The sequence below is a fragment of the Melozone crissalis genome, unplaced genomic scaffold (assembly GCF_028551555.1).
Source record: "Melozone crissalis strain CALT ecotype California unplaced genomic scaffold, PUWL_Pcris_2 ptg000063l_1, whole genome shotgun sequence".
In the NCBI taxonomy this organism is placed as follows: domain Eukaryota; kingdom Metazoa; phylum Chordata; class Aves; order Passeriformes; family Passerellidae; genus Melozone; species Melozone crissalis.
Genome location: NW_026535841.1, coordinates 15,091,899 through 15,104,705, shown reverse-complemented (window position 1 = coordinate 15,104,705; position 12,807 = coordinate 15,091,899). Strand labels below are relative to the sequence as shown.

At 49.2% G+C, this 12,807-nt stretch overlaps 1 protein-coding gene across 2 annotated transcripts in view; it reads right to left on the bottom strand.

The window, feature by feature from the left end:
• ADGRD1 (adhesion G protein-coupled receptor D1) overlaps positions 1-12,807 on the bottom strand; it is a 110,065-nt gene that overhangs the window by 87,716 nt on the left and 9,542 nt on the right. For both annotated transcript variants that reach the window (XM_054288934.1, XM_054288935.1), the window contains 7 exons: positions 10,940-11,188; positions 9,005-9,069; positions 8,294-8,449; positions 6,463-6,522; positions 5,097-5,214; positions 4,040-4,150; positions 2,175-2,250 (listed from right to left, as the gene is read on the bottom strand). In XM_054288934.1, coding sequence (XP_054144909.1) covers positions 2,175-2,250; positions 4,040-4,150; positions 5,097-5,214; positions 6,463-6,522; positions 8,294-8,449; positions 9,005-9,069; positions 10,940-11,188 — 835 coding nt within the window. The remainder of the gene's footprint in view (positions 1-2,174; positions 2,251-4,039; positions 4,151-5,096; positions 5,215-6,462; positions 6,523-8,293; positions 8,450-9,004; positions 9,070-10,939; positions 11,189-12,807) is intronic.

Here is a 12,807-nt window from a genome sequence, read left to right as displayed (position 1 = left end):
AGAAACAAATGAAAAACCACCTTGTTTGCACCCACCACCTGTCTGCAGTGGTTTCTTGTTTTTATTTCAGAAAAACCCCAAAACCCACACTGAAATAACTGCACTCAGCTCCTTGTCACAGAACAGAACTCATTTAGCACAACCCTTCAGTTCTGACCTTAAACACCCATCAGCACCAGAGATTACTTCTGCTCCCAGAAACCAGCAGGGAATGGGACTTGTTCATCTGAGGCAGAATTTGCTGCTCTGGTACCGCAAATTTCAGTTTAGGTAAGGACTTGTGCAGTGAAACTCATTATCCAGCAGTTTGGGGTTATTCCTACCCAGATTAGGAGCGTGGATGCTTTTCCCACACCCTTCCTCTGCTTGTTTTCCCTTCAGAGACCCTGGTGAATTTTGGAGTGTGACAAACCCTCACCAGAATTGGGGAATGGAGCTCCTGCACAGCCAGAATTGGGGAATGGAGCTCCTGCACAGCCAGAATTGGGGAATGGAGCTCCTGCAAAGCCTTTCCTCACCCTGGCCCTGGTGCCAGCCCCACGTTTACACAAACTGCCCTGAGCAGCAGCAGGATGGGCTCAAACATTGCTGGGTTTCGTCTTCTCTGGGTGAACAATCAAAAGCTGCTCCCCTCGGAAACTGGTATTTATGGAGCCTGAAAATAACTCTGTGTCTGCACAGCACAAAAGCTCCAAGAGTTTTGGTTTTGGTTTTCCACCACAAGAAAAGAAGAAGGTTGGGTTTCAAATTACAGGTGTGGAAGTAGCCCAGTGGTAGAAGGAACACAAAAGAAATTCTCTAAAACAAACTACTCTGAGAAAAAAAAAATTATTCTACTGAAAAGTAAGCAAAAAAGTTATAACAGTAGGTACAAAAAAGAAACGCAAGCAAAAGAGAAGTGCATACTTATTTTAAAACATCTTTGAGTACCTGGGGTTTGGCTCCACAGAGAAGAATAGCTAAGGCAGCATTCCCTGAATTATTGCCTTTTTGGATGCAGCATTCCCTGAATTATTGCCTTTTTGGATGCTGGTTTGGGCAGACCTGCATCTACAGGTTTAAGGACAAGATCTCATAGTGCATGACATACTGCAGACATCACGGTTTGAGTTAATTGTAGAAATGTAGGAAACATTTCTTTGCCAGCGATTTTGTATTTTTTACAATTGTGAACAGGGCAGACCCTTGATTCTCAGAATGAGTGCTGAAATCAAACCCAGCTCAGGGGAGCAGCAATGGATCTCCAGATTTCAGGGAATGCACTCCAAGATTACAGATCTGTTCCTTTTGTGCACCACAGCCCCAGGGTCTGACAGTGCTTTAAATACAGAGCTTTGACATGCAGCATCTTCAGTAAACTCTGACCTGAGCCAGGATCACTGCAATTCTCTTTGTCCCTTTGAAAAACTGAGATTACATCTTATTACCCTAACAAATTGCACTGATCTTCCTCTTTGGAAAACATAGGCTGCCATAAGTTATTGCCCCAATTTCTTGATGTGAGCACAAAACATTGCAGAGTGGAGGCAGAGCTGCCTTAGAGCCACCTGTGAGAGGGCAGGGCAGGGAACAGCACAGCCTGGGAGCCGCTCTGCTTTATCTTATCTAATAATGATCTCACTGGGGTACTACGCAAAGCACAAGGTCTGCAAAGAATTGCCTGGTCTTCTGTTATAGAATTACCTTATGGGTCTCTAGGATTAGGAGAAAAAAATGCTATTTCCTTGTAGGAGACAGGTTAAATTATGAAATTCTAGTACCACAGCTGATGAGTGGAAGGAGAAGACAAGGAAAGACAAATATGTCGCTATGGAATCTATTTTATTGCCACCTAAAATAAACCATGCAGTGCAAATTCAATCCCTGCCTGGTCAATGAGTGCACAGCCTCAGCCCTGCAGAGGCAGGGTTGTGGCTTGTCGTTTGTTCCCAGGTGATAAGGACAGGGCTGTGCCCAGGTGTCAGCACAGGCTGGTACCTGCTGCAGGTGTCACCCAGCAAGGAACAGGCTGGTACCTGCTGCAGGTGTCCCCAGGTATCCCCACAGCAAGGAACAGGCTGGCACCTGCTGCAGGTATGCCCAGGTATCATCCAGCAATGAACAGGCTGGCACCTGCTGCAGGTGTCACCCAGCAAGGAACAGGCTGGCACCTGCTGCAGGGCTCAGGCACTCACCTGGTGTCCTCGGGGTTGATGTTGTTAAAGAAGCGATGCATGCTGTGGTAGAGCAGGCCCACGATGGTGATGCAGCCTGTGGAGAGGGAACAGGGACAGGGAACAGGGTTAATTCCCCAGAACAGGGACAGGGAACAGGGTTATACCCCAGAACAAGGTTATTGCTCAGAACAGGGACAGGGAACAGGGTTATACCCCGGGACAGGGACAGGGAGCAGGGCTATACCCTATAACAGGGACAGGGAACAGGGTTATACCCCAGAACAAGGTTATTGCTCAGAACAGGGACAGGGAACAGGGTTATACCCCAGAACAGGGACAGGGAGCAGGGCTATACCCTATAACAGGGACAGGGAACAGGGTTATACCCCAGAACAGGGTTATACCCCAGAACAGGGACAGGGAACAGGGCTATACCCTATAACAGGGACAGGGAGCAGGGCTATACCCCAGAACAGGGTCATTGCTCAGAACAGGGACAGGGAACAGGGTTATACCCCAGAACAGGGAGAGGGAACAGGGTTATACCCTATAACAGGGACAGGGAGCAGGGTTATACCCCAGAACAGGGTTATACCCCAGAACAGGGACAGGGAACAGGGTTATACCCTATAACAGGGACAGGGAGCAGGGCTATACCCCAGAACAGGGTCATTGCTCAGAACAGGGAGAGGGAACAGGGTTACTGCAGCAGGAGAACCCTTCCAGGGCTGCAGCCCCTGTTCCCTGGGAGCCCAGCCTTGCCCAGCCTTGCCCAGCCCTGCCCTGTGACCGTGCTCACAGGGGTCTGAGGGTGAGGGAAGGGACGAGGATCTGACTCCGTGTTTCACAAGGTTTGATTTGTTATTTTATGATATATATTACATTAAAAGAAAGCATGACAACGGTCTGGAAAATCAAAGAAAACCCGTATGGTGAGGAGCTGCAGAAGTGGGAAAGGGAGAAACTCCCCTCACATGCTATTTTTGGCATTCCAAGTTGGTTTGCAATTACAGTTACTCAAACCTGGGAGGACTTGCAGTCTGCAGCCAGTGCAGAGAAACAAAGCTGCCACCCCCAATCAGGCAGACAGGTCAGTAATTAGCAGGGAATTCCTCACTGCAGGTTATTTTCAGCTAACTTTGCACTTCATGGAGCAGGGACCGACCACCCCTCTGCAGAGGTGGCTGCAGAAAAGCTCTGGGTGGGTGAATTCTGTGGGCTGGAATTTGGGGCACACAAGTCACATTTTCACAGATTTGAGAATGGAAGTAGATGGGTTCCTTCAACCTCTGAGTAAAGCACAGATAATTAACATTGCTATTTCAGAGTCTTGACTAAAGGTGCAGATTTTAGCCATGCTTCTTTTGGGGATTTTAAAATTTTTGCATAGGTATGGATTTCTGAGCTCTGCCTTTTTGCCATGAGTGTAGTCTGTATCTTCATTCTGTTCCTGTAGCTGCTATTGCTGAAACCTCTCATTTTACAGTTTAATTTTAGACAAAAGACCAATTTTGCATGAAGGGATAGGTAATACCTGACCTGACATCCTAGAATTTCTTAAAAATAACCAGTTCAGATAATTATAAAAGAATAATTACGAAATTATGGTTTCTCTGATGTAAAAATGTGTCAGAATTAAATGGCTTCGGTCTCTGTAGCTCAGCCCCATTATTCAATATTAATCCAATTAGTATGAAAACTGCACCACATTAATTGCTCGTTAGCCTGACAGGGCTGCTGCTGCTTCCTCAGCCTCGGTGCAATCCACAGGGATCAAATCAGTTACCTGGGAAAACAGAGCGAACCAAAAGCTGTCCTACAGCAAAGTCATTTTGGGCACCCTGTGCACACGGGTGCAGCTCTCTGTTTAATCTCCTCCTTACCTTTTCCATGGAAAGCCTCGCTGGGAATGGAGATGTAGCTCTGCCCCCGGGATGGGAACCGATAGTGGGACACGTTCAGGCTCTGAGGGAGCATTTTGACCACAGCATAATCTGTGGGGCAGCCAGACAGAAACATCAGCACAGCCCCTGCACCCCCTGCCTGCCTAACCTGCCCTCCCTGAGCTGCTGCAGCCGTTTCGATATTCCTGTATTAAACCCCAGAACAGGCTCAGAGCCCCCCAGGGCAGAGCTCAGAGCCCCCCCAGCAGCACTCCTGCCCCTGGGGCTGCTCAGGTTATTCAGCCCTCAGAGGAGGCTCAAAAGGCAGCGCAGGCAGCCAGAGCAGATTTAACTCCTCTGACACCTGCAGCATCCAAAGGTGCAGATCAAATTAAGGCGCCAAGATGCTAACCCGCAGTAAAATAAAATTCTCCAAAAAGGTCAAGACTATTCCTATCATTTTCAGTCTCTTGGAAAAGCACTGCAAAGATGAAGGTTTTGTAGCACCCAAAGCTCCAGGGGCTGCACATGAGCTCCAGGCCCTTTAACTCCATTAGCACAGCATTACTGAACCCTTCACACGTAACCCTGATTCTGAATCCTCCCCAAACAGCCCCGGGGAAGCCCAGGCACAGCCAGAGCCCATCGCCTCCAGTGACAAGTGAAACTCAGCTTGGCATTGCTCAGAGGGATGAGGAGCTGTGTGTGTGCTGGCAAGGAGGGCTCAGGCCCAGGGGTTCAGGAGAAGAGGAGTAGCAGTGCCAGCTGTGCCAGCTGTGCAGCCCCACCTGTGCCAGCCCTGCCAGCTGTGCCAGCCGTGCCAGCTGTGCAGCTGTGCCAGCCCCACCAGCTGTGCCAGCCCCACCTGTGCAGCTGTGCCAGCTGTGCAGCCCCACCTGTGCCAGCTGTGCCAGCCCCACCAGCTGTGCCAGCTGTGCCAGCCCCACCTGTGCCAGCCCCACCTGTGCCAGCTGTGCCAGCCCCACCAGCTGTGCCAGCTGTGCCAGCCCCACCAGCTGTGCCAGCCCCACCAGCTGTGCCAGCTGTGCAGCCCCACCTGCCACGGGCGAGGAGCCCTCGAGGGTCAGAGGCAGCGAGTTCCCCTCCAGGTGCAGGGACAGGTGAGCCAGCACCGTGTCGATGGTGTAGATCAGGCTGCTGAGCACGGCGGGGCTCTGCGGGGGGACGGACACACAGACACGGGTGAGCAGGGACAGACAGACGGACACGGGTCAGCAGGGACTGAGCCCAGCCCAGGGGCTCCCACCCTCCCTGGAGAAGGCGTCACCCAAACCGAGGCCACCCAGAGTGTAATTCCCAAAGCGTTCGTATGTCGCAGACATCTTTTATGGAAAATCCTTTCCTTAGGGTTTTCCCTCCTGAGAAGCTGAGAGGCCTCAGGAACAAAATGTAAACAATGGTTATCTGCTGCTGTGGAATGCAACAGGTGTATCTGGGATTGGTTGTTTGTAATTAATGGCCAATAACAGCCCAGCTGGCTTGGACAGAGAGCTGAGCAACAAACCTTTGTTACCATTCTTTCCTTTTCTGTTCTTAGCCAGCCTTCTGATGAAATCCTTCATTCTATTCTTTTAGTGTAGTTTTAATGTAATATATATCATAAAACAATAAATCGGCCTTGTGAAACATGGAGTCAGATCCTCATCTCTTCCCTCACCCTGGGACCCCTGTGAGCACGGGCACATTTGCAGAGCAGCCGAAGGAGAGCTGCCCCACAGCTCCACAGCCAGCTGCACTCAGCAGGATGGAGTGCAATTCCCAAAATGCTGTTTATGGAGCAGCCGAAGGAGAGCTGCCCCACAGCTCCACAGCCAGCTGCACTCAGCACTCAGCAGGATGAGGCCACAACTGGCCAGAATTGTTCCTGACAATATCTAAAGATTGGCACTGGGTCTTTCTCGGAGCACCAGCTGAGACGCTGCAGCTCAGCCTTTCTTTCATCTTTATTCAAATGCTCCTCAGCATAAAGGCAACTTTAACGCTCCAGGAAGAAACTTGATTCATGAAATCTCACCATTAATGCATGTTCCAGTGAAAAGGAAACCTGTTTTATCTGAAATCCATTTACACCAGAGATGAGCAAGGATCTGACACTAAGAACTTAAATCAATTAGACATCCTTTGGTCTCAAAAGCATTTTAGGCTTCAATGAGACCTCCCTGTGCTTTAGCTTCTCCTTCTCTCAGTTTAAAAGCTCTCTTTCCTGAAATCTGTGGGTTTTTAACATTCAAGCAAAAAACTCAGGAAATTTCTGGATTCACCCTGCAGGTCTTTCATCAGTGACAGATGATAAAATAAGTCATAGTGCCAAAAAGAGAAGTAATAGTGGCAATCATTTCAGTTGCCATCATGAGGATTTGTGCAGCTGAGGGGAATCACCAATCTGAGCCCGTTTCTCTTACCTCTGGTCCATCAATCCAGTCAGACAGCAACAGGAAGTCTTCAATAGCTTTCAAAAACGCCTGAAAGACAAACAAAACTCGATTACTTATTGACCAGCTACATCTCCTGGCAGGGCAGATCTCTGCCAGGATTTTCTCAGGTCCATGTTAGGATGCCAAGCCCACTCCCATTGCAGCGTGGTTGGCCATTAATCACAAACAACCCCATGAGACCAATCACAGATGCACCTGTTGCATCCCACAGCAGCAGATAACCATTGTTTGCATTTGGTCTCTGAGGCTTCACAGCTTGTCAGGAAGAAAAAATGCCAAGAAAAAGATTTTCATGAAAAGATGTCTGCGACACAGTCCTGCTGGCATGCAAGGGGAAAAGGGAGCACAGAAACTGCACAGAAAATCAAAAAGGAAAACCCACATTTCCAGCTCAAACTCATCCATTCAAAAGCCTTCACAGAATGATAATAGTCATTCCACACGGTGAGATGTGGAAGACACCACACAACAAACCCAAGTCAGACTTGTCAGAAGCGATTCATTATAACGTGTGTCAGTAATCAGAGAGTTTATTGCACGTCACTTAAATCAAATTTCCTGGCGCTGTGAGGCGTGCACGATCAGGCAGAGATAACTGCACAGAAAACCTCGGCGCCTGTCTCTCAGAATTAGCTGCAGACAATGCAGAGCCCCACATCAATCAGGCAAATGACGGGCTGCTCTGTATGATCAGACTCTCGTATTTGCGTCCCAAAATAGCTCTGCTGAGGATAATCACGGCCCAATTTCTGCCTGCAAATGGCTGTGGTGGCGCCCAGAGCAGCGCCAGCAGGGACTGCAGTGATGGGGAGCAGGCACGGGCAGGATGCTGCTCCCTCTGCAGCCAGAGCACACGGAAATATCCCGGGAAAACAAAGGAAACAACGAATTAGGGCTTTTCAGAAGGGCTTTTGCTGCTGCATATTACACTGTGATCCGTGAAATCCAAGCTTTAGAGTTTGCAAATGCTAAGCTTTCCACGCAGTCTCTCAGTCGCTGTCGCTGTGGTTTGCAGAGGGTTTATTTGTATTTTTTGTCTGAATAAAGCGCCCTTGTCACTCTGGAATTACCCTCGGGCTCAGGGGAACAATCAGCAGCGGGGCCAGAGCTGATCTCTGCAATAATGGCTTGGCTGAAATCAGGGAATTAGACGCCCATCGCTTTCCAGCACTGTTATAACTTTATGTTAGTTATGTTATAACTGTATGTTAGTGCCCATGGCTTTCCTGCACTCTGTTATAACTTTATGTTAGTCATGCTATAACTTTATGTTAGTTATGTTATAACTTTATGTTAGTTATGTTATACCTTTATGTTAGTGGCACACGGCCCCTGTTCTCAGCTCACCCTGCAGAAAACACCTGCTTGCTTTTTCCCATCTGTGCATTGGCTTGGACAAAACAAATTCCTTCAGCCCATTTCAGAGGGGACAGCGACTCCACCATCTCCCTGGGCAGGCTGCCCCAGTGCTTGAAGCCCTTTCAGGGAAGGATTTTACCCTAAAATCCAGCTGAAATCTCCCCTGGCACCACCTGAGGCCGTTTCCTCTTGTCCTTGTCGTTTGGGAGAGGAGACCCAGCCCCTCGGCGCCTTCCTTGCTCAGGATGGGTGCAGAGGCATAAAGCGACATCTCCAGGGAGATTTCAGACGTTTGGAGAGACGTTTCAGCTCTGCCCAACTCCTGCTGCTCCCTAAAGAGCCACAGCTCTTTCACAGGGGGTGTCTGCAGGGAGCAGAGGCTTCCCAAGCTGCCCTGGGCATGCCAGGCTCACCTGGGGCTCACCTGGGCCCCACTCACCTGTGCCAGGCTCAGGGCCGTGTGCTGCGCCAGGGCGTGGCTGGGCAGGCTGCAGGACACGTTCTGCAGGTGCCCCAGCAGGGACAGGGCCGAGGGGGAGCTGCCCCTGTGCCGGCTCAGCGCCGCCAGGACCGGCTGGTACGCGTCCGTGGGGAGCTGCAAGGGACAGAAACCGGCACAGGAGAGACCAGGTTACCCATACTGCATCCCAGCAGGGCAGAGAACGGCACAGGAGAGACCAGGTTACCCATACTGCATCCCAGCAGGGCAGAGAACGGCACAGGAGAGACCAGGTTACCCATACTGCCCTCAACAGACATACAACATACACCAAATTATCTGTGCTGCCCTCAGCAGGGCCAGAAATCAGCACAGAATATCCCAGATTATCTGCACGGGCCCAAGGAGGGAAGGAAAAGGAACATTATCAAAATTTTAGCCTCTTGTATTTTCAAAGTTAATAGCAATACTTCATAAGTTGCTACTTTTTTTCATTATTTAATATAGTAAATATTTCATTTAACAGGGAACTTCCTTTGTGTTCCCACCTTCCCACAGCGGCCAAAACTTCTGCCCATGCATGTCCAAAAGCATTTATAATTGAGGCATGAAAGTAAGTGCCATTAAGAGAAATCAGGCAGGGAGGAGGGTGTGTAACTCTGATTTATGCACGTTCTGCCTTTATGGAAAAGAGTCTGAGCTCTGTCCTACCACAGGGCTTGTCGTGGTTGTCATCACAGACCAGGGCAGCGTTGAGGAGAGCAGGACTTGCACACCTGGGGAAATGCAAACACAAATGAGGCCGTTACAAATCTGGATTTCTTATATCGGATACATAATTTTATATATAAATTCCCACCTCAGGCTGGATCAGTTCCAACTGAAAGCAGCAGATTTGCTGTTCTGTGGATTTTATTTATTTCCAGTACTGTAGCCACACAGCCTTGTGATAGAGAAATCAAATTTTCTTCTAATCTGCATCTGAGCAAGAGTTATTATTTGCCAGGGGTGTGGAATCTCAATCCAACACTAGCTGCATGCACAGGACCCATTTCTCAGATCCAAAAGGAACATGAACATTCACTCAATTAAAAACCAGACTATTCTATTTGCTTATGTCAAACCACATTACCCTGCTTCAACCCTGCTAGAAATCCCCCAAAATCAATAAATAGATATCATAGCCTTTCTACTTATGTTCATTACTATTGTAATACCCATTGCTTCCTCTGAGAATATTCTAATTTCATACATTAAGTGGGAAATTTTATAAAATCCAATCAGTCTATTATTTTAAAGAGAAAAGCCAAAAATTAAATTGCCACATTTCCCAAGTGCTCCAAAACACCTGATCACATTAAAGCAATGTTGGCTTGGAGTTCTTCTGTCTAATTAAAAAAAATACATACCTGGCATCCCTTTACATTTGAATTCCTAAGCCCCTGGAAAATACACATCCAGCTTCACTTTCAATTAAGAGGCATACATTTATTTTTCACAGCATTCTGATAGTTCCACATGACACTAAAAAACTTGTGGAACCAGGAGTTTAGGAGAAAACCCCATCAACAGAGCAATTAATGCCATGGAAATTGCAGTAAAGTCACAGGTGCTCACGGCATGAGCATCTCAAGGCACAAATCAAGGAGTTTGGGATGCAGCCTCCCGAAAACCAGCAGGGATTAAGGGTGGGATGCAGGCAGAATTCTGCACAGCTCTGGAAAAATCTGGAATTGGCAGAATGGGAGGGCCAGGAGGGTTTCAGAAGGGAGCTCCAGCACTGATGTGCAGAATCAGATTTGGGGCCCAGAGACCCCTCAGCACAGCCCAGAGGGAAGGACAGGGAGCAGGATCTGATTCCCCGGGAGGACCTTCCCAGTCCGTCAGAGGGCAGTGCTGGGCGCACAGGGGTTAAAAAGGGGTTAAAAAGGGGTCTCCCTGTGTTTATTTAAGCCATCCCTCCCTGGCAGTGGGACAGGGCACACATATTGATGAATGGGGGCAATGTGAAAAGCTGCTGCTCTGGGGTTTGGCAGCAGAACATTTCTGTGGAGCTGCATTAATCACAGAGGATGAATAATGGCAGCTGGAGTGGACGGTGTTATAGTAACCCTCCACTGTTGTCAAAGACACAGCAGCCAAATGCAAAAGCATTTTTTCCACCATGAGCAGAGCATAATAAACCTTTTAAAGATTGAAAACTATGAAAAGTGAGCAGCCTTTTTTGACAGGTGCCCTGCCCCAGCCCCACTCACCCACGGCGGCAGTGAAGCACTGGTGCACCTCGTGCAATCTGATCTTTGCTTGTGCCCATTTTATGATTGTATTTTAATACTGAATAAATTCTCCTTGTTAATCAAATTGGCTAATTCATTTATAACACAAACTATGAAAAGTGAGCAGCTGTTTCTCACAGGTGTCCTGCCCACCCAGCTCTGCCCAGCCTGGCCCCACTCACCCACGGCGGCAGTGAAGCACTGGCGCGCCGTGCGCAGGCTCGGCGCCGAGCTGATCTTTGGCCTTTTTGCAATTGTATTTTAATACTGAATAAATTCTCTTTATTAACCGAATTGGTTAATTAATTTATAACACAAACTGTGAAAAGCGAGCAGCCGTTTCTCACAGCCCTGCCCCAGCCGCACTCACCCACGGCGGCAGTGAAGTACTGGCGCACCTCGCGCGGGCTCAGCGCCCTCTCCCAGATCACAAACTCGTCGAAGGCGCCGCTGACCGAGCGCGGGGCCGCTCCCTCCGCGCCCAGCAGGTCAGGGCTGGCGTCCCCATAGTCGTAGAACACCTTCCCCTCGGGGTCCGTGGTGCTCAGCGAGCCGTTCACGTACACCTTCAGGCCTTCCCTCGAGCGCCAGGTGAACAGCACGTGCGTCCAGTAGGGACCTGCAAGGGAGAGGCTCAGCAGGGCTGGGGCAGCTCCAGAGCCCCCAAAACGGGGTCCAGTGGGGACCTGCAAGGGAGAGGCTCAGCAGGGCTGGGGCAGCTCCAGAGCCCCCAAAACGGGGTCCAGTGGGGACCCGCAAGGCAGCAGAGGCTCAGTGGGAATGGGGGCAGCTCCATCCAGAGCTCCCTGTTGGACTCTCCCTGCCATGGAGCTGCCAGCAGGGCCATGGTGAGCCATGCAATGCTGGTGCTGTGCCCATGAATCCTCACCCCCCTGGGGAAGCCCATGCCTGGCAGGATGCCCCCAGCCCTGCCTGAGCCCGGGCTCGCTGCAGCTCCATAAATTCCCCCGCTCAGTGCTGCTGGCCAAGATCACTCTTCACTCCTGCCTCAAACCCAGCCCAGAGAGAGCAGCACAAGGACTCCAGGAGAACAAGCACATAAACCACTCTGAAGTTCTCACCGTTCCCTTGATATGCTTGAGAGCCAGAAAACACAATACTCATTTTCACTTGGACTGGATAATCCACAAACGTGTGAATTATTCTTGCCATTTGCAGCTTTTCTCTTAAAAGAAGATTTCTGAACTGATTCATTAAGGTTTATGAAACTGCTACCGTGAGTCCAATTTTAACAATGTACAGGCAGCCAAATTAGGGCCAGAAAATATTTATGGAATGCCATTAGCATTACTGGAAGACCAGCATTTGTTCCAGTCAGTAGATATTAGTGCTCCCCAGCAAGGCACAGTTTAGACAGAGCAGTGAGATATGTGATATACCAGAATGTTTATTAATGCTATGGCCTGGCACAGGAAACATGGCACTCAACAGAAGCAGCATCATGAAGGCACCAAAGAGCAGTCAGAGAGTTTCCAAATAAAGGCTGAACTCAGCAGAGAGCAGCCCTGGGGTGCCACGGGGTGAACCTGCATTCTCTGCTCCTGCTCCCACCCAGACATGCAGGAAGCACGGGAGTCAATGAGGACTCACTCCAGACACCCCTGCAGGCTGGCCCAGGGCTGCTGGCCATGGCAAGTGTTCTATTGCACATCTCTGCTTTCCTTTTGCACCTCACCCCTCCCTCCCCACGCCAGGAGAGCTCTCCAGCCCAGAGGTGTCTGCAGCTGGAGCTATATCCCCAAAAGCTGCAGCTTTTGTATATCCCCTTCTCTTTCCTTGAGTTGTGCTCTTCTCACCACCTCTGTTGTCACAGACATCTTTTCATTAAAAATCCTTTCTTAGGATTTTTCCTCCTGAGGAGGTGAGAGGATTCAGGAACAAAATGTAAACAACGGTTATCCGCTGCTGTGGAATGCAACAGGTGCATCTGGGATTGGCCCATGTTGGATGTTTGCAATTAATGGCCAACCACAGCCCAATTGGCTTGGACTCTCTGTCCAAGACACAGACCTTTATTATTCATTCCTTTCTATTCTTAGCTTAGCTAGCCTTCTGAGATGAAACTTTTCCTTCTATTCTTTTTAGTATAGTTTTAATGTAATGTACATCATAAAATAATAAATCAAGCCTTCTGAACATGGAGTCAACACTCTCATCTCTTCCCTCACCTGAAAACCCCTGTGGACACGGTCACATCTGTCTGCAGGAATAAAGCAA